The 27,497-nt window shown below is 38.0% G+C and overlaps 1 protein-coding gene across 2 annotated transcripts; it reads right to left on the bottom strand.

Moving 5' to 3' along the window:
* Positions 1-1,374: 1,374 nt before the first annotated feature.
* LOC124859061 (ligand-dependent corepressor-like) lies at positions 1,375-26,737 on the bottom strand. Of its 2 annotated transcripts, none has more exons than XM_047351545.1 (7): positions 26,548-26,680; positions 19,547-19,612; positions 18,898-18,977; positions 17,009-17,141; positions 16,499-16,816; positions 16,296-16,398; positions 1,375-7,482 (listed from the first exon to the last, which is right to left on the bottom strand). In XM_047351545.1, the coding sequence occupies exons 1-7, from the start codon at positions 26,642-26,644 to the stop codon at positions 2,802-2,804; spliced, it is 5,478 nt and encodes a 1,825-aa protein (XP_047207501.1). In that variant the 5' UTR covers positions 26,645-26,680; the 3' UTR covers positions 1,375-2,801. The 2 variants fall into 2 exon arrangements, with proteins under 2 accessions (XP_047207501.1, XP_047207502.1); XM_047351546.1 differs by lacking the exon at positions 1,375-7,482 and adding an exon at positions 10,779-14,166 and having other exon boundaries at positions 26,548-26,737.
* Positions 26,738-27,497: the final 760 nt, after the last annotated feature.

Raw genomic sequence — 27,497 nt, 5'->3', positions numbered from 1 at the left:
TTTAGCTGCACAACAGTAACAGACAACTGTTTTTGTTCCAGGATCATACTTTAAAGGTTGTAAGCTACATGTTGATCTGTGTGTTTCAGTGGTTCAGCTTGATTCGTGTAACTGCCAATATATAATCGGACTTGAGTTGACCTTTTTTTGCAATAAATGAAATCTGTTGACAATTGTGAACAATTGAACCGAAGCTTTGATCTGTGATAAGAGCAGCAAGGACAATTTAAGATGAGTTCTCCTAAAACCTTGCTACCAATGACAAAGCCTTGCTTGAAGCGCACCTGAGCTTCAGGCTCGTCCGGCCTTCATACATGTTGAACTTTTGTAGTGGCAACCATAAACTAATCTCTTGTCCCGATGTCCTCATGGTGGTGGAGAAGTTGGATTGGAAGAAACTGATTCTGTAGCTGATTTTTGGACAACATAAACAACCTGTGGTGGTCAAACCTCTGTGCGGTTTGTAGGGGATCAACTAATTACATAACATAATGACATACAAATATATTTTTTAATTGATATGTGTTTTCTGGATCTTTGCTAATCTGTCACTTAGCAGAAAAAAAACATATGATTAACACACTTAATTTCTTTGGAAGTGAGCAACATTACCAAAACACTATTGGTTCAAATACTTATTTCCCCCACTTTATATGGCTTTATCCAAATATAAGACATCAGTGAAATCTGATGTCCAAGATGGGGACACTGGCTTGTGTCCCATGATAGGCTAATTACAGGTGTAACGCAAGTGTTCAGACCTGGGGAACCATTTTTGCAAAGTACCTAAAGATGTTCTCTTTTTTGTCTTGCATTCTTCATTGGGTGAATAAAATCACAAGCTTTGTTGTGTCCCACTGAATTCAGGAAGAATTGGTCAATCTCCTGCTGCATGACTCAGGTGACAGACCAACTGTTCACCAATCTGTCCCGCAGCGGGAACTTCCTGTGGCCCTCATAAGCCTTATGGTAGGACCCTCCAATGGGAAAGAAACTGGTGGCAAACTTGTTCCTCCAGGAAGCCAAATAATTACTGCTGTTATGAGGAGGCACAACAAGAATTTGCAATGCAGCTCATTTAAAGATGAAAATAGCTCAGAAAACGTGGCAACACATGCAATAATTTAATAAATACTAGTAAAAACCATAATATCCTACATGTGTTTGCAATGTTCTCTCTGAAGCCTTCGTGTTCTATCTTAATTCTGCAATCTGGTTTTGATTTACAGTCAAATATCCTGTTGACCAACCGGTAAAGAGTACACTTATTTCCCCTTTCCCACCTTTATACTTACAAGATGCTGATTCTTCTTTTAAGTTTTAATTTGTTTTCCAACAAAAATATTAGAAGTGATACAAATGAGAAAAAAAGCATAAAATTTAAACATCTTTATATCAACTCCAGAAAAAACAAAACAACGTTCTTAACATTCATGGGGTTACCACAAATAAAGCAGGTATTTCTATTTAATGTACAAAACCCAAATATTTAAATATCAAATGCAAAAATAAACAAGTTCAAGTCTGATATTTGGTGGGCTGCAATAGATTCTTTTTTTTTTTTATTCAATGACCTACATGACGTTTTTAAATATCAATAAAAACATAGTGGACTGATTTTGCATTTACAAATGATTTACCTTGTTGAGGAAACTAAGCCTGGTAAAAAAAAAAAAAACACAAAATAACACTGTCCTAAAAATGAGTTGCAGTTAACAAAACAATTACAGAAGTTACTGTAGTAGCAAGCAGGCTTCAGATTATAACTCACCCAACAATGAGAGGAGATTAAAATTAAAGTTCATTTAAGTATTCTTAAATGGGTTTTCTCTCTGGGACTAAATGTGGTACAATCAAAGATTTCATGTTTAAAGTCTGGCTTGCATGGGTTTCTGAAACTGTCTCCTCATTAACAAGAACGGCAGATGTAGAGGTACACAGCAATGACACCTGGCCACAAACAAAAATGGTAAAACTTTTCATGACACAAAAACAGCACATCCGTTTGTTTGAATAAACAATGCAGATCTTAACATCTACTGAAGCTCTAATTACAATTTTATGTTAATGCTTTGGGGAAAATAGGCATAAAAATAAACCTGCTCGGGAAGTCCCAAAATCTGATCAGAAGAACTCGAATTTAGAGCGGGCGGCGCCCAACGTGCAGAAGAAAAACGCCACATCCGAATTGCTCCTTGAAGCAAATTAACTGCACCTCCAGGAAGAGAAGTTTTCACATTTAGTAACATTTATATAAAATACATTTTATAAATAAGGCACCTGGTTCACAACGTTACGTATTCACAATGTTGTGATTGGAAGACTGGCTGGAGATACAAACTGCCAACTCAGTGTACATGAAACTTTGATTCAAAGCTCCCTCCTCCCTCAAAACATTAATGCAGAACGTGCCATCATCTAAAACTATAAATATATACAAAAATGTCAAAAGAAAGAAACATAAGAATGAGGATGAAATTTCTAACGCCTAAAATGGAGGTTTGACGGGCATTTGTTATCTCCAGCCATTTTTGTAGAGTGCAGAAACATAAAGCAACTACAGCCATCAGACATCTTGCAGGACTTTTTTCTGCAGTCCCTGAACACAGAGAACAAAGCTCAGGAAATACAGCGTCATGTTTGCGTTTTCACCATCAAGCTTTACAACAGCATGAGCAAATGTCAAAATCTCCTTCTGCGAGGAGAATTATTCAGTTTGGGGCGAGTACTACATATTTTTGGTCCTAATGAAATCAAACACAGATCCTCTAGATGAAGAATCTCTCTCCAAAAGTTCCGTTTTATTTTGTCCTGGTGCGCTTTGCAGGGGTCTCTGGGAGTTCCTGAGCTCTCTTGGTGGCTACCTTAGTTCCACTGCGTTGCAGTGAGGATGTCTGACTTCTCTTCAAAGAGCCACTTCTTGTCACTTTAGGTTCATCCACTTCACTGACAGCTTTAGGAGATGCTGTCTGTAATGCCTTTTTGGCCCTCTTTGAAGGATTGCTGGCACTCCTGCTCAGAGGCATCGCTGCCTCCATTTTTCTCTGTGACCTTGTTTGGACCTGGTCAGGTGAGCCTGAAGCCTTCACATCCATGCCCTGCTGTGGCATTTCAGCAGCAATCTCCTTACTTTTGCTTTCCACAACTGTGCTTTGAGCAGATTCCTTAGTTTGAGTTTTTTTATTTATTTCACATTCTGCTTTTTTGTCTTCGTTGTGTTTTTTGCTGCTGACCTTGCTCTTGGATGTGTCCACAGTCTGGTGTTCAGGTACTTTAGGAGACCCAAGTCGTTGTGAACATCTCTTTGGTAGTTCTGTTTTACTTTTAGCCTTTGAAGCTTTGCCAGCCTGAGCTCTGACCGCCCTTTTCTGAACTGAAGGCTTCGTTGACTTCCTCCCAGCCAAATTCTTCCTACCTGGCAGTTTTGCTGCAGACTCTTTGATTTTGTTTCTAACAGGTACAGCAGATTTTCTCACCTTTAAAGATGGGTTTAGATTTGATTTAGCAGCTGATTTAGTAGCAGCCAGTGATTTAATCTTCTTGTTTTCTAGCATTTTTGAGCCCCCTTTCATTCTAACAGTGGTTTGCTGACCCTGCATCTTCCCTCGGATATTGGAGTACTTCCTCAGGATTCTTGCACTAGCTGGATTCTTAGATTTTCCTGAGGGTTTTTGGGATTCGCCTTTTTGGGCACTGGCTTTGGCAGCAGAGTATTTACTCACATTTTGAGTACTGCTGGGAAGTTCTGCTCTCTCCTTCAGTTTGACTGTGTTTGCCTCTTGTTCAAGCGCTTTAGCAATAAGCTTTTGACTTTTGGGATTGCTCTTTACAGGAGAAGCGATGGCAAACTTTTTCAAATGTTTCTTTAAGCGCTCTGCCTGAAGGCTTGGAAACACTCCCTGTGACGGCCCTGACATGGATGATGAGCTGTGGAAGCACAGCTGAGTTTCAGATGGAAGACGCGTGTTCACCTTCTTCACAATAACAAGGGACTTAGTTTCTGTTGTATCCAGGAACCAGTGACAGATACTGGTGAGACTGAAACCTTTCATGAAAAGCATTTGGACTGGGGAATATTTCTGCTGCTCTGAAGACTTTGGTTTCCGTGCCCTGCGTTTACTCTTCCATATAGCTGCCTGTCTATCTGATTTGTTTTTGTATTTTGCTGCTGGCTGACCCTCTTTGTCCATTTGTACCCAGCCTTTTAGCATCCTATCATATTTAGTATTTAAACTTGTAATTAAGTGCTGGTTCTCTTCACCAGTTAGGGCCTGAAAGAATTTGTTGACGGTTGGTTTAGGGAGCTCTTGTTTTGGGGTAATGATAGGGATTTGAGAGCTGTGGGTCCAAGGTGTAACAGACCCCGACTTGGGTTTCAGCTGAGCTTTGGGTATTCTTTCAGGGATTATTCGAACAGGGGAGGGTATGTCATTTTGTTTTGGAGTGTCAGCAGTACTGCTGGAATGTGGGGTAGATCTTAGTGATCTCAAGGCTAATTTCTTGTTATCTGCTGGTGGTGACTGAGCAACAGACTGGTCGGGCATTTCCGCCCTACTGGTCTCACTCCTTAATGGCATTCTCGTGGGTTTCTCTGACATGGAGGCATCCTTATCTCCACTTGCTAGTTTGTCCTCTACAGGAGCTACATTCTTTTTTTGGACTAAAGCAGACTCACCTGCATCTGAGTTCTTTTGAAGCTTACGCTTGTTTCTGGTCGGAACAGACTCTGTTTGATTTTCAGTCTTTATGGGGGATGGATTTTCTAAAGAATTTGATTCCTCAGTAATAAGTTGCGGTTTCTCATTTTCACTGTTATCTGAAACAACCTTACCTGATCTTAATGTTTGTTTAGTCTCGAATTCATTCGCTAGTTTGTTCTTTTGAGTGTCTTTAGAGATAGTCTTAGTTGGCTGTGTATTTTCAGTGTTCAATTGCACAGTTTCGGATACTTGCTGCTCTTGGAAACACTCAGAAATTGAGGGATCAGAATGCCCTTTAAACGAGGATATGGTAACAGGTAATGGAAAAGGGAGCAGGAGAGGAGGTAGCTGTTCTACAGGTGGAAGAATAAGAGTTGAAGGCTTTGGAGAGGAAATGGAAGTGACAATATTTGAAGTGGGAGCTGCTGTCTTTTGACTGGCTGATCTAAGTTGGCGTTTGGATGCCGTACTTTGAGTCTGATCAGCGGACGGATCAGAGAGCACAGGTATCTTGCACTGATTTAACACAACACTTTTTTCTTTCTGGGTTTTTTTAGTCCTTGAAGGTAATTTTAATGCTGGGCTTGATGGCGGGTCAGGGGACAGTTTTGTAACCTGCTCAATCGCAGAAGTCTCTAATGTTAAAAGCCTGTTTGTCTCTGGTGGAGGTTTCTCTAGTTTCTTGTTTTCAACAGTTGAAGAAAGTGTAGGATCTGAATCGCTAGAGGTGAGTACATTCGGACAAGATTTTATTGGAGTTTTACTAGATGTGGGATTCCTATCAGTTCTATGGCGCAAACTCCTGTCTGAGGCTGAAACTGGTTTACCGTTGACAAAACCAACCACTAGTTCTGTCTGTCTCAAAAGATCTGGCACCTGAGTTTTGGTGTCGTTTTTCCTACTCCAAGGTGGCAACTCATTAGATTTTCTATGGCAACCCAGCTCATCAGCTGGCTTTCCCAGCTCATCACACTCAGTTTCATAATTTTTTGTCTCTACGGGTTCAACACCGTTATTGGCTTCTGGCTTTTCAGTTTCCGTCCCTTTTACTGTCAGTTCCTCTGCTGTACCTGTGGAAAGTGACTGTTCTGTCACTTCAACATTATCACAATGTAACTCAGTCTCTGGTTGAATCTCCTGATTTTGCTCATCTTGCATTTTTTCCTCTTTATCCTTCTCTATCTCTTCCTCCACTTGATTTACTGTAGCAGTGCAATTTTGTTTAGTATCATCCCCACAGTTGAGAAGTTTATCCGATGAAAGCTGGTGCTCATCCTCCTCTGTGGTGAGACTTTCTAATGGTTCTACTTGGGTTTCTGTAACGGCTAGCTCTGTGTTGTCGGGTACAAACTGTTGAGACTCTGGCTCGTTGTCTGTTGGTAATTCACGTGGAGGTGAAGCAACACTTTCTTGTGTCATCTCCAAATCTTTAATTGTCTCTTCGTCTGCTAAAGTGTCTGCACAAGTTTCTTGGGTTTCTACAAAGTTCAGAGGAGATGGTGGATCAGACTGGGCCTTATTCGGACCCTGATCCGTTTGACTCATTTCAACTTCTACAGCATCTGCTTTACTAGCGGCTTCCTCTACGTCATCTCCTGCTCCTGGAATGACACGATCATCCGATTCCTCTGAGGGCATTTGTTGACTCATTGTCTCTGTGCATGCTCCAGCAAAAGGCATATCAACTGGTGGTAGACCTTCAGGTTTGGACAGAATTTGTTTTGGCGTGACCAGTGTGTTCAGCTCAGGCATTGGGTTTGGACAGTTGCCCCTTCCGGCCAATGTGCGAACCGTTTTTAACTCCCACATATCATCGAAATACATATGCCCCCTAGTGCTTTTTCTGGCATTACGACGGGGGGTCATGCTGCGCCGCTTTTCCTTAATACACTCTGTAATTGGCTTGTCAATAAAAACAATGTCACAGTTGCCGATATCAGGGTCAACTATGTCCCTACAAGCATCGTCCCTGATCCGATGTTCAGAAGATACCCTGACTGTTTTTCTTGCTGTTCGAACAGAATGTGAGGGAAAGGACATGTGGATTGGAAACACTTTTGCTGGCTTATCTTTCTGGTGCCCAAGAATCTCTTTCTGACTAGCATTAGGAGTGACATTAATCTGACTGTGTCTTTTCACGGACGAGCTGAGTCTGGCACTGTGTGTCTCTGCTCTATTGGATGAAACTTGTTTCTCCTCGAGAGCATGGGAGGGAGAAGAAAGAGTGGCATCAAGCACACATGACCGCTTCTTACCAGCAGCAGCATTGCTAGTTTTGATTGTCATCCGAACAGGTGGCTGATCACTTAGACGGCTGTTCTCTCCTTCCACAGAATTAGCGGTGGAACTCGTCAGAGGTTGATCACTCCCAAAACCATGGTTGAAAACATCGAAAGCCTGGCCAGAAGTTGCAGATGTTTTCAGCGACACCACATTCTCTGGAATCTTCTTCTGTGCACAGCTGTTTGGGACAGAATGGGGGAATTTCAGGACTTCAGGTTTAGGAGTGGATTCACTGGAAGGCTTTAGTACAGGATGTGATTTCTCTGCGATTATGCTACTGGAGTTTGTATTTGGAGAAGCTTCCCCCTGAATACCAGAGGTAGAGTCAGATGCTTTCGGTACATTAGAGGATGCATGAGCCTTGACTTCCATTTGAAGAAAACCTATTGCATCCACTATCCGTCTCTGGTGGTGGGGACACAGTTTTGCTATGAACTGTTCCAGTGTGGTGGTGGACTGCAGGTCTTTTGCTTTTGCGGCATGGTAATCTGGAGACTCACTATGGAGACACGGAGAAGAAAAACAAATTAACATTACTATTGTTTGACACATTAGTAATTTCTGATGTGGCAACAATAAAATGATACGTTTACAAACAAATGAAAATGAAAAAATTTGGATTTTATATGTTTATATGTTTATATGTTTATTAGAAGAATAAGCAAATATAAAACTGAATCATTCATCCAGTGAACTTGACCAATCACCACTGTTTACAGTGAACACACACACACACATATACATACATATATATATATATATATATATATATGTATGTATATGTATATATATATATATATATATATATATATATATATATATATATATACATATACATACATACATATATATATACATATACATACATACATACATACATATACATATACACACACATATATATATATATATATATATATATATATGTGTGTGTGTGTGTGTGCATAAAAGTATACATGCACAAGACAGTCATAGTAGCCCAGTTTGGTATATATAAGTTAAACACACATTTTCCATAATATTTCAGTACATATGGGGCATTTCAGTACATCAGCTAACTTGTCAAGCTTATTTATAAATTAAATTACATATGGATTACTGAGATGACATAAACCAGTGTGGTCAGAAGGAAATCTGACGCTCTAGTGTCTGGTTGTCATTTCTGAATATTAAAAAGAAAAAAACAAACTGCAACTGTGTACAAATTTAAATAACAATGCATTTCAATATATCATCCCACAAGTAGCACACTGAAGCAGAACTGTAGATTGTTGTTTTTTGGACAAAACAATTTTCACTAAGATAATATTTTTCTCAATATTAAAAGAAAAAAAATTTGAATAAATAGTGTTCTGTTTGGAATGCAGTCTTTATATTGTGTTGGCTCTTATATATAAAAATGTGCTATTTAATAAACGGCGGCAATACTTTTGAAGAATGTTTCAAGCAGGTATATCTTATCTCTTTTAAAGCTTTAGTACACTCTATAATATGCATGGCCAAAACATCAGGTTAGACAAAAAAAAAAAAAACATTAGAAAAAATAAAAACGTGATGCTTAAAAATGTGAGGTTATAAAACTGAAATGCTGTTTTGTTTTACATTTAGCAATTCTTCATTAGTTCAACTTTCTGAGGCACAGACCTAAATATAAATACTGACATTCAACCTTCAATAATTTAAAACTGATGAATATAACTGAAAAAGGCAACAGTTTAATGGCCTCTTAATCAATTACTTACACAACTTGACAAAAAAATGCTAATGTAACTGTTGGTATTTAAGAATAATTTTAGAGATTAAAAAAATAGCCTTTCCTGAAAGTAAAACTACATCATGTTTTAAATGCTGAGCTTATTAACTTTACATCCCTGCTTACAAAGTTTAAGGTGTAAAGTGGAGTACCTGAATAACAAATGAGAATGGTTTTATCCCTGAGGGTGTCATTTAGCATTACCATGAGAAACGGACACCAAATACAGGCATTTTTCTTCCACTAAAATAACAAATACAATCTTACAAACAGGCAAATTCATCCACATTGCTGATATACTACAGGAACTACAAACAAGAATCACAAACTTCCCATCCCAAACATTTTTTTAAATACAGTCACGTGTTCTGATGATGCTCTTTTGTCAGATTAAAAGTACCTTTTGAAAATAATTTTTAAGCAGGTATTAAACATACTTTTCATCAAGCTTACATTTTTGTGTTTAAATTGTTTTTCTTTACTGGTCTGACGTCATTATATCGTCTTTTCATTAGTTGTAAGCAGAAAATCATCATAACTAACAGAAATAAAGGCTTGAATACATCAGTCTGTATATAAATAACCTATAACGTGCTTCACTCAGAGGATTGAGTTACTGAAATAAATGAAGTTTTCAGCACTACTTTAATTTACTAAATTCTTAAATTTAACTTGAGATTTTAATCTGGTTTACTTCCAATGCAAAGTCATATGTATTCCTATTTTTTATTTTTACAACAATTAACACAAACGTTGAGCATTTGTTTACAGTAAAACATCTTCAGGCTAAAATTCACCAGATACAGCAAACCTTTTAAACACACAGAGTTTAACCCTATCATGCAAAAACACTCATGGTGTTTTTCTTTATTATATTCGAAATGCTAAAGCAAAGACACAAATGCTGTACACTTTGTGGGCAACGACTCTTGTCATTTTTGATGGGGAGTCATATTATCAGTAAAAGACTTTGGTCGTCATGCATTTACCAAGCAAAGTTTGGCAACATTTACAAGATATACACTTATGTTTATCAACTTCTCTGTGTTGTGAGATTTTCCTCTTAATAAAGCTGTTTATATTCTTTATAATGTGGCAATAAGCATATTGAAAACTGCAATTTATTAATATCCGAAAATAAATATTGCGTTGATAAAATAAGTCATCGGCTGGAGAAAAAAAATATTTGAGGGAGGTGAAGTTTTAGATTAAAACAGGACAATAATAAATTGATTTGTACCCTCAGTAAGATAACAAAGATGAGTGTAATAGACAACTTACACATCACAGTGCAATTACTGACTGAAATACGCACATGTGGTTCAATTCTTATGCATTTTAAGTGTTAAATTTCTGTGAAAATATCTTACAGTAGTCGATGTGTTGTGTGCATTGGAAACTGCTACATCTAACAGATAAATAGTCAAATCTGATATTGGTTTTTCATGTGAGGTAGTTGCTTATTAGCATTGCTACAACAGAAAGCCAAGAACATAAAACAGTAAATCAAAATGTATTTATATCACGTTAATAGTTCCAAACTAGATTATTGTCAAATAAAGAACTAATACCTCATGGACCAAATAGCAATTGCTTTGTTGTGTGGTGAGTAAAACAACGTCTTAAGAAGTTTTTGTCATTTTATTTCAATAATAAACAATGCCTGAAAATAAAATGAAATTAAAATATTCAGTCAGTCAGTCATTTTCTACCGCTTATTCCATAGTGGGTCACGGGGGAGCTGGTGCCTATCTCCAGCAGTCTATGGGCGAGAGGTGGGGTACACCCTGGACAGGTTGCCAGTCCATCGCAGGTCAACACACATACAACCATCCACACACTCATTCATACACCTAAGGGCAATTTAGATTTACCAATTAACCTAACAGACATGTCTTTGGACTGTGGGAGGAAGCCGGAGTACCTGGTGAGAACCCACACATGCACGGAGAGAACATGCAAACTCCAGGCAGAAAGACCCCAGGCCAGGAATCGAACCCAGGACCTTTTTGCTGCAAGGCAACAGTGCTACCAACTGTGCCACCGTGCAGTTAAAATATTTGATAACCAAAAACATAAAAAGTAAAACACCTTTGAGCACAGACTGCCAGCAAAAAATAAAAAAAAACATGAAGAATACTATGCTAAATTTGTAGGTTAACCTTCTAACTATTGTTACTGTGCTAATAAAACCAAAGGTTTATGTCCCTGAACTTTGTTTTACACCTAAATACTTGCCTAATGTGTTTTTTTCTAAATCTAAATCATTTTATACAAGAGATTCTAATGAAAAAATTTAGTCAAAACATCTATTTTCATCTATATCAACACTGTCCATCTGAAAGCAAGATTAGCTGGAGTTGTGTTAACCTGATAAAAGAACAGTAGGTCATGACCGGTACGTCCTGAGATAAAAGCCATGCTGCATCTTTGAGGTGTACTGTTGGTTGAGGCTGAGTCAACAGGCAAAAGGTTTGATAAAAATGGCAAACATGCCCTCTGGTAAGGTTTCGACCAGATACTGTTCCCTTATTAGCTTTACAATACAAACTTCAATTATTCTTTTGCAAAGAAAAATCTGAAAACTAGCATTCACTATTATTCAGACCAGCTATCTTCAGAAGTTACATTACAGAAGTTAATATACCCCTATAAACAATTAGTTGTGCACAACCCCAACCTTTATGGAATAGCGGCAAGAAGAAAACTACTGATTAAACAATTGAACAAAGCGCCATTCTGACCAAGTGCAACAAGACAGGTAAGGGTAATGGCAAACATGTGGAAGAAGGTGCTCTGGTCCGGTGAAACTAAAACTTCTTAGCCCACATCCAAATCAACCTGAACACACCATTCCCAAAAAACATGGTGGTGGTGGCAACATCATGCTGTAGGGGGGCTATAATTCAGCAGAGAAAGGGAAGTTGATGAGAAGATAGATGGACCTAATACAGGGCAATTTGTGAAGACAACCGGTCAGAGGATGCAAAAGACTTGAGACTGGGACAAAAGTTTACCTTTTAGCGGGACAACATCCCTGAATATATATCCAGAGCTAGATTGATATGCATGTGTTAGAAATAGTCTTAAGAGCCAACATTGCTTTCCACAGACTCTATCCACCCAATCTGATTCAGCTTCAGCTGTTTTGCAAGGAAGAAGAGAGAAGATGTTCAGTCTTTAGATGTGCAAAGGTGTTAGGGATATACCCCAAACGACTTGCACCATTAATGGCAGCAAAAGGTGGTTCCACAAAGTATGGATTAGGGGGACTGAATACAAATGAACACCATAAAATTCAAAAACCATTTGTGTTTTTCCTTCCACTTTACACTAATGCGCTACTTTCTGTTGTTCTGTTGTTTAGTTTGTGGTCATGACGCATCAAAATATGAAACAATTTACATAGTAATAATACCTTAGCTTGTCACTGTACATACGAATTGTAATATGTTTTGCCATTATTGTAAAAATAGAAAGTCTACATTTTTTCCATTTGCTTTTAAACTTCAGGTTGATGCAAATAATAAATCACACAGACCTGAAGACTTTCACTTGAACTACTGTGCTACTGTTAACTACTTAAGGTGGTTTGTGAAGGTATCTGAAGGTCAGAACTAACGAACCTGTCCAGAGGAGAAACCTAAGGCAAAGATTTAACAGATCATACTATACCTGAGGTACTGTGAGAATGAGTCATAAACACACTATAAGAAATATTTTCTTTGACTAAAACTGCATCTCAGTAGCAAATTATCTACAGTGCAGTGAAATCCTAAAAAAGTTAAAAAAATGCACATGCTCAAAAATCATGCTTGGAAATATGTGTTAGACTGGGATAGAAAGGGAAATTAAAATGCAAGACGTTCTTGCTAGAATATTATGATCATAAATAAATACTTTTGTTTTATAGATTTTCTGAAATGGATAAATTAAGTTATCATATTGACATATTATTACAAACAGAATTTCTTTAAAAGCAGATGCTTTCATAAATATGTTGTGTGTCTAATTAATCTTTATGGTTATTTACTGAGAATTGCAGTTTACATTTACTTTGAGGATTAAAAGGTTCTGAGAGGAAACACACAGGGGCGCCAGACACCACGTCCTCATTATGTGCTGTGTGTGAGAGCTCCTTGGTAATGCACAGTGCCCCCTCAGCTTTTAATGCATTTTTTACAGAATAACATAAATAAGTGCATGAATAAATTCTATAGTGTATTGAAAGTGTACCCGTACTGCAACGGGACATTTACATTTATTATAAGTACAAATGACCAGGAGGCAAGATAACATAAGTCCATAACAAATTCAGTTATTGAGGTTTTGTGGAAAACCAAATCAACTGCTGCACGGTGTAGCAGATGCACTGGTTATTAAAACGCCCATCACTGTTAGTCGCTTACAGAGAAATCACTCATTGGACATGAAAATCAGCTCCACTCTCTTCAGGTGGCTTCTCTGTTTATTTGAGGGAGGATTTTATCGGCGCTTTGGGTCTCAATCCCTCCAGGAGACAGTGAAACACCCTCCTCCACATTACTTATTAGCTTCAGTTTCTTTTTGGGGGGATGTTTCAAAGTTCCTAGACGCTCTTTAACCTTGTATTCCAGGGTACTGTGTGGAATCCCGTACACAGACTGAGCTTTGGACACGCTCATCTTCCCACCCATCACCACCACTATAGCCTCTTCTAGCAGCTCGGTGTTGTACTGTCGATATCGTCCCCGCTTCTTCCTGGGCAGCTTATTTAATGGGTCTGTTTCTGAGTCCACAGAACAATTCCCAGCGAATGCTTGGCGGTCGGTGGGAAAAGACCAGTATTCCTTCTCCGATCCTGAGCTGTTAGATCCCACACTGCTCCTTTTCTGGATCTGTCTGGGAAGTATGGAACAAACTTTCTTTCCAAGAACATTTTCATTGACTAGACCTAAATTTTTAGAAGGCAAGGTCTCCCAGGAAGACTCTGTTCCTGATGTTAAAACCCGCACCTGAGGAATCTTGATGTCAAAAGATGGTGAGTGGGAAAGGGAAGGCCCTTGACTTCTGCTTGCCTCCTTAATGTATCCTTTCTCCGTAGAAAGTGACTTGGACAAAAGGCCAGCAGCTTCCAAAAGTTGTGGTATATTTTTAAAGTGCTCTTTAGCTTCATCACTGGTCTTAAGTTTAAGTAGGGCACCAAAATTGGTTTTGCAATTCCAGGAAGAAGAAGCATTTCTGAGAAGCCCAGTGTGGTTGGACCCATGGTTTTGGTTGAGTTGTGACTCGGGGTCGCCCTCCAGTTTGGGCTCCTTTTTGATGTGCAGCGAGTATGCAAGTGACGAGGTAGGCTTATAACAGGCGGAATGGCGGATATTCTCCCTCCTCCTCCCATTCTGTAGGTTCTTCATAAACAGCCCGACTTGTCCGTCCGCTCTCAACGACGGCCTGATTGGATGGAAGGAGATTGGATGTAAGCAGAGCTTGCACAGTGCCCTTTTATCTTTCTAAAGGTGGATGGGTTGTGGGGTGGGGGGGGGGGAGGGGAGGGATGTTGGCCATTCCTTTATCCTATGACATTGTTTAGATAAAACCACTATTTTTTAAATCACTGTCCACACAATCTTTACATTTCAGAAGAAAAACAGCTCCGGTTTTACAATTTATTTGTTTTTGAGGATAACTGTGTACAAATTTTGAAGGAATATGATATAACATAAATAAAAGCAACGAAAAGAAAAGAAAAGGAAAAAAAAGAAACATATAAGCAAAATAAAAGCATTGAAACTGCAGTTTTTTTGCAATTCATTCCTGTGGCTCCAAAGGGATAAAAGGGAATTGTTCGTCCAATAAGGGACGTTTGCATGCAGATTTTATGCAGGACAAAGTATCTAGGACATAGTAACTAATGGGAAAAAGACGTTGATATTTTGCATGTGACATTAGCATAGAACAAGTGCAGCAAAAAAAAGAGGATGCCAGCAGGGAAATTGTTGTGTTGATCAAACTCAGAAAATTACTAACAACCTGTTAATATTAGTTATCAGTTGTTTGACTGAAATCCTTACAGATCATTGTGTTACATTTTCCCTTTGTGTATTTCCTCATATTAGCAACACAGTCAGCCAAGCCTTTTAGACTTAATTATAAAATATGTATCCTCAGTTCAGCGCCTTTTTAGTGTGTTTTATTGTTTTAGTTTTTACAAGCGATGCACCGATCAGGGTTTTTCTTGCAAATAACAAGTTACGGTTTTAATTCGCGTCTGACCTGTCGATTTTGGGTGGAGAGTACAAGTAACCTGACCCCTCTGCCTGCCCCAAAAATAATCAAGGATTTAAAAGACTATGCCCAAAATCCGATAGTTGTGTATCAAAGTGCAGGAGTTCTTATTTTTGACACTTTTAATTAATAGGAAAATAAAATCATATTAATATTTGACCTGCTAATCAGAGCAGATATTAAATGTTTGAATGCCATTCTGTCCTACTGAGGTGCAGTATTCATATTTTTCTGATTCACAAATGGATGCAAATTACATGTTGTATAGATATACAGATCATTCAGTTGTCAAAGGAGAATAATAGAAGAGTTCAAAGAAACTAAAACAAAGACATTTTTAATTAAAAGGCACATTTAAGTCTGGCTGAGTAAAAAGATGCAACAGGTTGCTTTAAAAACAAAACACAAACACAAAAATAAACCACATTCTAATTAATAATAAAAAAAAACACAATTTGACTGCATTGATTAAAGTAAAAATAAAAGCAGATTGACAGATGCTTTTTACTTATCATATGAAATGAAATTGTGAAATAATACAGTCAACATCATCCGTTTCAGTTCAACTCAGTATTACCTTTCATTGATATCAAAGGTTATACTGACCACCCCAGATGCTAAATGAACATACTAAAAGGAATTAATCCAGTTTAAGGCATCTCAGACACTACAAGAGAACTCTGTGTTGTATCTTTTGCAGAACCTGTTCAATCCTCAAATGGGATTTTCACGTGATTTTCTGAGTAACACCATTTTTGTGAGTTTCTCCTGTTTCACTAAACTTTTCACTCAAATGTGAAAATTTTTGTTTGTCTGCATGTCCAGAATATTGACGTCAAACAGAGCAGAACTTTGGCACAAAATAGTGATTGTGATCAAAACTATGGCCAAGATAATGGACTAGTTTAAAGCCAAGTTACTAACTGTTTAGATTAGAGGCCATTTCAGTGATTTCTTGTATAAAACAGCATTTGTTTTTATATTTTCGAAAGGTAGTAAAAACACAAACTGCACTCTATTGCATTTGTGAGAGTCAGCTTCAAATGCAAAAGCAATAGAAGCACACTTCCCTCTGATTTAACCATCTTTGCATCTGAGAAAATTACTTTTGTGAGCAGACCCATTCTGCTTCTGATGAATTGTCTGCCAAAACACCTCACTACTTGGCTTAAGCCGCCGTATTAATAACTTATTAGGCCAGTTTATTTATTTTCAGTCGTATTTCAAAATACAGAAACAAAATATCAAAACCATCTGTGCTTAGTGGAAACAAAGAAGAATAGAAACATTCTTACCACTTCAGCGTGGATGCAGCTGCAGAATGGCAGAGACTGTGGGCAGATTTGCCGCTGCTGCTGCTATAGCGATTCTTTTTGATAGATAAGTCAAGAACTCCATCTATCAAAACAAAACACACACATATTTAGTACTTGGGCTCATTTCAGACTTCACCATAACCTGTAAACTTGATAACTTGTTCTGATCCATTTTAAACTACCTTGTTCACTGGGCTCTAAACCAGGCTTCTTGATGGTGAGGTCTAAGGGAGCATCCTGGTCAGCCATGAGAAGCTTGCTCAGGACTGGGTTCTGGTTTTGTGCTGGTCCAGCCAGGATGTCAGCGGGGTTGGTTGAAGGAGTCCCTGGCAGGAGGAGCGGAGCCGGCAGGCTTCGGTCAGAGTGAGGCGGAGAGTCTGAGCGACTGTCCTGAGGAGAGCTGGTTTTTGAGGTATATTCGGCTGCAAACTGGCTGATCATTCTCTGAAGAACCTCTCGAGCCACTACTGGAATGTGTGGGTCTGAGAAATTTGGCACATCTGAAACAAGGAGGTAAAAACGGTTCAGGGTGGATTTCTTCTCTGAGACATAATCAGCAAACATGCCAGGAATAACACAAACTGAGGTCCTAATATCAACATTTAATAACAACCATCTTGTTTAAATTCAGTGTAATCCCAACAGGACAATACTTAACACAGCGACAATATCCCAGACATATGACAACATACCCTTTCTGGAAAGAACTGCATTGAGAAACTCCTCAGCTTTCTTCTCTAGTCTGATGATTCTGATCTGATCTTTAACTAGGAGAGGTTTAGGTGCATCGTCAAGATGCTCCTTGCTGAAGCCAAATAGGTGTTCCTGTTAAATAAAAACAAAAGTTAATCTGGTAGGTTTAAAAATTCAATGCGACACACAGAACAGGGACTTTTATATTCTAAATAGATCATTTTAACAAGACATTATGATGAATTGAGGAATGAACACCAATATCTTCTGCTTGACATCTATCAAATGTTTTTCTGAGTAAACGTTTATACATATACTCAAAAATATTTGTATTGTAATGTTAAGCAGATATCTAATGGACTGATTCTGAAAGTAAAAAAATGTCACTATGAAGAAAATACACCAAGAACGGTGCTAAACGGTTATCAAACAGTCAGAAACTCTAATATCCAAACTTTTTTATGATCAGTGAATTCATCATACCAAACCACTACTAGATAACAATATTACCAGCAACGTTCAGTGTAGAAGCTGTTGGTAAGGGAAGAAGACTTGAAGTTAACCGTTTTCAGAGTCAGTGAAGTATTACTTTTCAGGCATCTACGTCCATCTGTTGTGGACATGCTGGATTAGAAAATGTTAACAGCCTATTGGAAATCTCAGAGTTGGGGTGTCTATGTTCTCCAGGGAGAAACAAACAGCTTGCAGTCTAAAGTTTGTAATGCTAACCTCAAAGATTGGTAAAGTGAGATTCGAAGTGCATCCTAAAATGGCATTTACTTATTACTTTTGTTTTACTGTCTACTGTAGCCCATTTCAGATGGTAAATAAAATGGTAAATGGACTGAACTTATATAGCGCTTTTTCAGTCATACAGACCGCTCAAAGCGCTTTAGACTAGAGCCACATTCACCCAATCGCACTCACTAACGCTCACACATTCATACACCGATACGCAGATCGGTAGGCAACTTGAGGTTAAGTGCCTTGCCCAGGGGCACATCGACCTATGGCAGGAGGAAGCTGAAATCGAACCCACAACCTTCTGATTGCAAGACAACTACTCTTCCTAACTGTTCGCTTACAGATCATGTAGCCGCGGTTGCTGAAGCAAAAGGGGGCGTGTTCTTTAACATTCCCCTAGGGGAAACTCCACACAGTGTTGAACTCTAATTTGTGATACCAACGCAGGCCCCAAAACGCCCCAAATGCATTCAGTGGTTTAACTACAGGCAATGTTGTTCTGTTATGTGCATCAGATTCTGCTGATCAACATGTTTCTGATTACAGACAGAGACTGGAGGATAATATGATCCCACTCTCTATGCATGCCAGCAGATTCATGCTGCTGCAGCAGCCTTCATTGCCTGGTGGTACATCACACTTGTTCTGCATTTCCTTATGTACCCATTCAGTTCATAGTGGCTACGGGTTTATGACTACCTCTGGAGGTGGAACAGGGGCATGATAATTCAATTCAATTCAATTCAAAAATACTTTATTAAGCCCAAAGGGAAATTAAATAATGCTCAATTAAATAATGCTCAATTAACGTCAACCCCCTATTGCATGTTGGTTGGTTTCAGTTGATCGCAAGGCATAACAAAAATGTTTAGATGACGGAGCAAACGATGATCTGAAGGGGGTTGTCTTCAAGAAAAATCACATCAGCTCCTCAAATAAAAAATGAATGACCACCCAGAGCAGGAAGACTAGAAAACTATTTTAAATACCGTTTGTTATTGTTGTAAAATAGAAACTGCAATGAGCTAAAAGCCTCATCAGCAGGCCCAAGCTTAAGAGATTCTGAAATCATCCACAAAACACAGAACAAGGATTTAAATACAAGCCATCTAAATGTTTAAAAAAAGAAGAACAAAAATCATACTTTGACTTTATCTCTTCTCAAACAGCAGAATAGACAATTTTCATCAAATGACCAGTCAGACACAGCAACAGGCTCAAAGTCTGTGGGCACAAAACAGATGACAGGCTGTTGAAAAAAAAAACAGAAATGTGTATGCTTCCATTTGTAAATGACAATGTAAGAGTTTAAACTTTAAATTATGTTAAAGCATGTAAGAATGTAAGAATGAACAAAATAACAGAAAAGTATTGTGATAAATGTAGAGAGAATCTTCAGGTTAAAAGTTTTTCAGTGCCTGAATATTTGGCACAATTACACTATGTTCATCAACTTGGGTAAAATATTGTCTAACAGCAATAAAATGTACTTTCCTAATTAAATTAAATGCTACTGTACTTTCATCCCTCCTTGAAAATGGTAATGAAAAAAAATCTATTTTGAATCAAAGCAATAATAATGCACTCTATTGTCTCTGTAAGAATATATACTCTGCAAAATGTCTATCCCTCGCCATCAAAAATATTGCAGAAACACAACACAACTTCTCTTCTGCTGGCAGTGGATCTGTCTTGGATGAATGTGCATGTGTACCAGATGGTACAATGAAGCAGCGTTGTCATAATAAGCATGTAACAGCTTAACAATAAAGAAACTGGCCTGAGATACTTACCCTTAAATACTTTTAGGTCCTCTACTAGCTCTGGACCAATCAGACCTTCAAGAATGCTCTCAAAACCTGCAATTAAGACATAAAAAAATACATATTTTTAGTTCACAATTGCACGCATTTGCAACTTGATACTAAACCCAAAGCAGAACCGAAACTTCTATGAATCATTGATTAAGATGAGGTTTTTTTCCCGGCACCAAAGTCAATTATTTGCAGTACTTGAAAGAGAAAACACATTATTCAGGGCCTTTCTCTAACAGCACAGAGATTTTAATGGAGTTAAATAAATGTATTTATTTATTTATGTTTAAAATGTCAGTACAAACTGGCCAATAAAGCCGATTCATTTTCTGATGTGAATGTTTCCGCCAAAGACAATACTTATATACTTCAAGGGCTTAAAGTGAGGCTTTGAAAAGGCACATTATGAGCCGTATCTCTACAATTTTACTTCAGTAAATACATGCTGTATTCTCCTGTTGCCAAGCAACTAAAGCCCCTACAGAGTTCAGAGTCCTGCTATAGCATGAAATGAAAGACCCAGCAACAGTATCACCAGGTAACATATAGAGTTACACATCTATAGAACTGAGACAGGGAATTCAAAAGCAAATGTTCAGTCAAAAAAACAGACATCACCAGTGACCAAAACCCATGAAAAGATATGCAGCTGCCTATATCACTTGTACAGACCGAGGGAATATCCTACAGTCTCAGCTGTTTAAAAGACATGGTTTGTTTTTGCTGCACAAAACTCAACTATGCATTAATTCAGCACAATACGTATCGCCTGCCTACTGCCGTAGGGTCAGAGTAACCAATCTAAAACAACTATGAGTTAAATCAAGCACTAAAGAGGTCAAAGACAACATCTGACCAATGAACTGTATCTTATATGTGAACACAACTGTTTGCCATGCGACCCACGATAAGAGGGGATTTGAAATACATTACACACTATAAAAATTTATTTTACAATGCTAAGAATAGGATTAGCAGCATTTAGATCATAGACAAAAGTATAATAAACTAAGTTAATTGATTACAATACTACAAGTCGTACGAAATGCCTACTTACAAAATCCTTCACAGATGGCGAGAAAATGTATCAGCCTTTTCCATCTATACTCTTGTAAAGCTCGAAGTGAATTCAGAAAAGCTTGTCATCTGGTAAAATGCCTCATTCTGCTGCCTTACAAATTCCCACCCCCTTTAACATAAAGGGGATGGATGGAGGGGGTGGGATGGAGGGAGGGAGGGAGAGAGGGAGGGAATGAAGTGGTGATGCCTATAGCTGCAGCATGAGTCTGTTTCTGGGTTAGTGCACAGGACTTCAGCTGGAGAGCTATCCAATCCTATTGCTGAAATATTTCAGAGGCATGAGGAGAAAAGTGGGTCATTCACTTTTGTTTGACAGAGCAGCGCCATGACATCAAACTACTCTTCAGGAATTCAGTTTAGGGCATTTAAAAAAAAAAATGTGTCACATTGTAATCCCATGACTTTGAGGCTGTGCTATTTTTGTTTTATTTTTTACAAGATGACATTATATCTCGTAATGGATGACAACAAGAAACAAATGCCTGTTTTGGGATCAGCATAATAAATTTAGAGGGACTAAGTGCCTAAATGTGCTGAAGATACTAAATTTACTGGATATGTTGAGCAATCTTTCAATAAAATGAAATCACACACACAAAAAGGGAACGGAATATGGCCACATTTTACTAGTTCAATAAAAATACTACAAACTCTTTTTTTGTTGTATGCTTAAGTACATTTGTAAATTGCTTTTCAAAATAAAATTTACTTCTAAAGAAACATTTACTAAAAATATTTATAATAAAGATGGAAATGGCTAATATTAAATTGCTGATTTAAAAAGAAATGACTTTGGGACTCTGTTATGAACCCAGGTGACACAGGTACAACATAAAAGGGATGCAAAGAAAAAAGATTAAACTAACAGCCAACAGATCTAACATGTGACAACAAGAAAGGACACTCATTTGGATTGATTAAATGAATTGGGAAAAAGGACACCAGCACTTCATATGTAAATTCCTGGATGAAAAGGATTTTTTAGTCATACTTTTTGGTGCCTATTTTCCCCCTAATTTTTCAGAATTTATAAATAATGCAAATCAACCCTTTGACAGCTCGAAAGATGATTAAAAACAATGTTGCTTTGATGCTTCTTTAGGTGTAGTTGCATCATATCAGAGGTACGCAACAATAAAATATTCTGTACTGTTCCTAAGACAGTAAAATAATATGCATGGTGTTTGAAATTAGAATAATAATTTCAGAAAAAAAGAGATTATAACCAATCAAATATTGCGTCCACGCAGTTAGAGCTGCAACTGACGATTATTTTGCTAATTGATTAATCTGTGGACTAATGTTTTGATTGATCAATTAATAATTGGATAGCAAAAGGTGGGTAATAAGATATTTTTTACAGAATTTGAACCAGGTGAAGCTAAAACTACAACACTTGAGGAGTTATGGATACAGTATATTTACAGACAAAGAATGTTTTCATCTTAAATGCAAAATGTATATATTTCTTGTACAATTTTGGCCTACTTAATGCTCTAAGTGGGTTCTTTTAGCAAATGGCGTGTTTTAGAGTCTGTATACAACAGTTAGCGATTATTTGATTATTAAATGAGTTGCCGATTATTTCAACAATTGATTAATCCCGATTAATTTGATTAATTGTTTCAGCCTTACAAACAGTCTATGATTTTGCAAATATAGACAATTGTGATTTAATATATTGTCCAGCTCTATTTGGAAGTATACCGAGACCTTTACAGATCTGCGTTTGGCATTTCTGATGGTGACTTGCGTTTAATGATTACTCTCAGTACAGAAAACTGCTGACAGCTAACACATTTCTAAACACTAACAGACTTTCTGTTATATTCAGCCTCTTTTCCACAGTTCCTTAAATGAGAATTTAGCCAACAAAGATGTTATCTTGTATTATTTAGGATGAAACAAAATTACATTATATAATCAGCCACTGAAATTCTGGGCAAGTCAACAATTTCCAAGGTCAATAATCTGAAAAACTGCACATTTGAATACCCTGAACACTCGGCATTTCTTTTGTCAACAAAGTTAAAGCCCTAACTATATGTTATAAACAATAATTAACTCACACATGCAAAAAAAAGTTCATCTTACAGACAGTAACTAAAAAATGTATTTTACAATTTATAAAAAAAAAAAAAAGCTTTAGTCAGAAACATTGACATTTAAACTGCCCAAGCCTGGCCATGAAACCTACATACACTGACTGTGAGTAGTACCTCTGTTCAGTCTGCCTTAGCCTTCTTCTGACCTACATCTAAATCCTATCAAGAGACAGAAAGATTTGGCTGTTGGTAACCCTTACCACACCGCTCCCACCAGTGCTTGCAAAGAGAAATCCCTCAAGATCTATGACCAGAATAACCTACCTAAATCCCACACCTAAACCTGTGTGGCACACTGATGCGATGCAAGATTAAAACCATTTCCACTTTTTTCCCCACAGTGGGTTGTCCTGCTAGCCAGGAGCTCAGTTATCTTTCGTGAGTCATAAATTCATCAATGTACAAAATAAATAAGCGACTCGCTTGTCATTGCAAGTGGAAGTAAATGTCAGCATCTTTCCTAATTTGAATGAAAGCCATGAAGCCAACAAGGGGCTGTGGATTCTGTGCATGTCACTCTTTACTAAACCGCTCTAGATGCTGAGGGTGTGCAGCAGTGCTGCATCCAACGTCACTTAACCCATCCCCCACTCAGCTACTGTAAAAACACCACCAACCATAAGCAAAACCAAAAGCTCATCAAACTGGAGCATGGAGATTTGCCAGCCCTAAATTTTATGAGGTTAAAAAGAAACATGAAAAAGTTGGCATTTTGGGGCACAGATTTTATAACTACTAGAGAAACAGGCTGCATCAGCTTTTAAAATTATTTAGACATTAGCCTCATGAAAGCATAATCTTGTGTAAAGAGAGAATACAGAACAAGAAAGACTGATGTAAAATGACTTGGTACTAAAAAGGATGGTAAACATAAGAAATTGGGAAAAAATGTATTTAGTTGTCCTAAAAATCTTCATCACAAAGTGACCAAGCCAGGTGCGTACCCATCTTTAAAAATCATAGGCGGTTGCAAACCATTACATTAAGAAACAAGTAGTTTAGGGTGAGGTAAATGCAATAGATGATAAATAATTTAAAACTCAGGGCTAAATTTTGATTACTGCAAATATTATTCATCACAAACATGGTAAATTGATCAGGCCGTGCAACAAAATGAATTTACAGCTTCAAACAAAACATAGAGCCTTCAACATATTGTGCTATATGAACTATGGTGTAAAAGCAGCCTAAGAAACATATAGGACTATCATGAAGGTTTGTAAAATAGGGAAAGAGTGCAGGCAACTGCCCAAGATTACGCCTGAATGTAGATTCTGTCAGGTAATACATTCATGACAGCTATAGAGCATGTCAGTCATCAGGCTACAATGCTAATGGGGAAAATATAAACCCCATACGCTACAGAGTGTGAATGCAGAAAATGGGCTACAAACAACTTAATCTGTCTGATTTCATCAATACTTGCTTGTTGTTTGAGCAAACATTTTATCCCACACATTTGCATGTTAAACAAGGGAATGAATGACGCACATTCTAAAGATTTTTTAAATGCAAGCGGCTGCTGCATGACTCCAAATTTTCCTAAATCCAGACAGAACACATGTTTTTTGGCAACATATTTTGCATCTGGGGGTTGTAGGTCCATAAATACATGTATGGGGCAAAACATACAGACAATTGTCACCGCTGTTCTAGTGGACAATTGTGCTTGTCTCTGCCCCGCAGTTTTACTGTTCACATTAAAACACAAGGACAACATGTCCATTTCAGGGACAGTGGAGTGGTGGTGGCAGTGGCGTGCAGCCCTTTCCTCCAAAAAGCCAAACAAAAGTATGTCCTTGTTGTTCTGAACTGAATATGCCATTCTACTGGCAACAGGCTGATGCTGTTGTCATGTACTTTGCAGCTTCACAATTATAGCCCAAACACAAGGGACATTTGTCAATCATAAAGAGAGAACTGACTAGACAGTCCTGGAGAGCAGTTCAGAAGCTGGTATTGTCTTCTTACTTCTTTTTTTTTATTATTGATAAACAGAATCCACCTTACATTCTGTCAGTGTGTTAATCCACACTGATGATAAAATAGAAAATGTTTAACACAAGGTCCACAAGGTCAACCAAATAGCCCTAAAAACGTGACAGTTCATATGACTAAGCATCATCTATAACTCCCAATCTAACAATGCCAGTTCCGATTAGTCTCAGGTGATTGTTTTCCTGCATGAGCTCCACATATTGTGATAATAGCATCTGTCCTTTTGTACATACATGAACTAAACATCTCAATAACATAAGCCCATCTCCATACAAGACAAATAAGGTGAAACTAATTTAACGTGACATTTCCGGATCATGTGCATGAAAAGTAATGTTCTATGTTTTGAAATAGTTTTAATGCCATAAATTTACAGAAACACTGTTTTCAAAATCTTCTTTACAACACATCATTTTAACCCAGATGTTCAAACCTAGGTATTAACATTTATTACACTATATAAAATATTGACCAGTCAATTGCACTGTAAACTGACAACTTTATTGTTGTCATGTTGTCATAACAATGATGATTTGATGTACTCCTGTACTCAGTGAAGAGTAAATACTACAACCCAACATGACAAGTGTTTAATCCTATATCTCAAAAACTGACAATGGAGGGACCCAAATGTGGATCGCATCACTGACATTTAGATTTTAGCTTTGTACTGTATCTATGTGTTGCTATTACACTCCTTCCTACTCACCAACAAACCATTTTATACCCATGAACTGTAACCATTGTCCATGAAATTTGTCCTTTGTTGAGAATTTTCATAAATAATGAAAAAAAAGAATCACTCAAATCTCATTTGTAAGTTCTGACAAAAAATAAAGAGTAGTACACCCTATTTTCACTCATTTTGGTTCTCGTCTTTTTGGGTCAGTTACCTGTTACATCCCAAGCCCCCAACATTCGCAGCATTCACTATCCCACATTTGCTGTTCTCTTTTAAAACAAATTTGTGTCCCTATAAAAAAAAACAATACAATACCGTTTTTGTTTCAGTATTACCTGGTACAGTATATCATGTTGACCAAACGAAATAAGAGTTGTATTACAATGATCGGACCACAAAAAAAATGAGGTTAAGTCATTATATAACACTAAAACTAAAATATTCAGGTAAAGGCGAGACACTGTATATATCAAGTTTAGAATATAACAAAAATATAAAATTACAGCTAAGCTTCAGCACCATCTCAACAGTGTACAAAACGGCTTCATCTGTTGTTTTTTGCTAGCCTACGAAAGTTCGTATGATGTGAAAAGGGGAAACTCCCCCAACATTGGGGTCTCCTCTACTTCCTCAATGCAATAAGTGCGTCCACGGGTGGTAATCTGAGAAAGGCAAACGCTAACTGAGAACATCACCTCGCGGGTCTGTGTTGCCCTCCCCCACCCAAATTACAGTATCATCATAGCGCAGGAGCGCGCACGGGTACGTTTTTAGCCGACGCGACACCCAACTGACACTCCCTTTAAAACGAGCACGGTGCCCTTTAAACAAACTAACGTTAGGCCAACACGTACTTTATATCTTCAACTGACACCCAAAGGGGACAAAACGAGCACAAAATCCGCCTTAGGTGGGGTGACATTGTGGAAAACAGCAACACTTCAATAGCTACTCCAACTGGATGCCGTAGGAAAGGAACAGATAAGGACAAAAAAGTCGCTCGGAGATGCCCCGAGTCAGTCCGGTAATAGATGGTTATTTACACCGAAAAAACCTCCAGCGAGGACGGATTCAGCCCGGTAAAATGTGAAATATCTCACTGTCAGTTTCCTTACCTACACAGTGAAGGAGTTTGTGTCGCCAAGAGTCAAGTTCCTGCCGAAAGCCGCGCCTGTCGATTGTGCATTGCTGCTTTTTGCACAGACTCGCCATTTTCTATTTTCTTCTCGCGGGCACCAGCACGGGAAGAGGAAGCGCTTTGCTGTGTGAACGGGCGCGCGTCCGCGAAGATAAGAAAAGCTGTGCACAGGGAAGAGCCAGCACTTATAAACACATCACAAACATTTACATGGTTGACCTTGAGTAATGTCAACAAAATAATAGTATTAATAATGTTTTTTTTTTTTATATTTGGTGTGTTCGGTTACACTCTTCACTTCATTATTTCAACTATCTAAATCTCTTAAATTTGACAAGTATGGCTTTTAGTTGACATGTAATTTCTTATAACATTGAAATATAACAACAGAATATTTTAAAAAACTATGTTTTTAATGCAGACATTTTATGTTGTGGCTTACACGGTCGCGGGAGAAGACTGCTGACTAGGCAGTTGTTCAGAAGTCATTGACAGGCATCATGGGGAGGGTAAACCACAAAAGCTCGTTGCTATCCAAGCACATTAATGGCATGTTGAGGAGAGGGAATGTGTGTGTGAGAAAAATGTACGCAAGAAACAGGAATAACCACAGCTTGAACAACCTTGTAAAGCAAAGCCCATTCATTAGTTTGGTGAATATTAACAAGGCAAAAGGTGTAATGTACAGATGTACCCAGGACATGGACTGCATTCCTTGTACTAAGCCTCCCCTAAACCAGAAACCACAAGTAGAAACAAAGTCAGAATCATCTTAAAAGCCCCTAGGAGAAAAGCAGCTGGACTGTTTCTCAGTGGTCAAAAGTCCTCCTTTACAATTAAAGTAAATTTCGCAGTTCATATGGAAATCAAGGCCACAGAGTCTGGAGAAAGGTTAGTCACAGAACCCAATAATACAGAATCCCGTTT

This window comes from Girardinichthys multiradiatus, chromosome 22 (genome assembly GCF_021462225.1).
Source record: "Girardinichthys multiradiatus isolate DD_20200921_A chromosome 22, DD_fGirMul_XY1, whole genome shotgun sequence".
NCBI classification, from domain to species: Eukaryota; Metazoa; Chordata; class Actinopteri; order Cyprinodontiformes; family Goodeidae; genus Girardinichthys; species Girardinichthys multiradiatus.
This window is presented reverse-complemented; position numbering and strand designations above follow the sequence as displayed.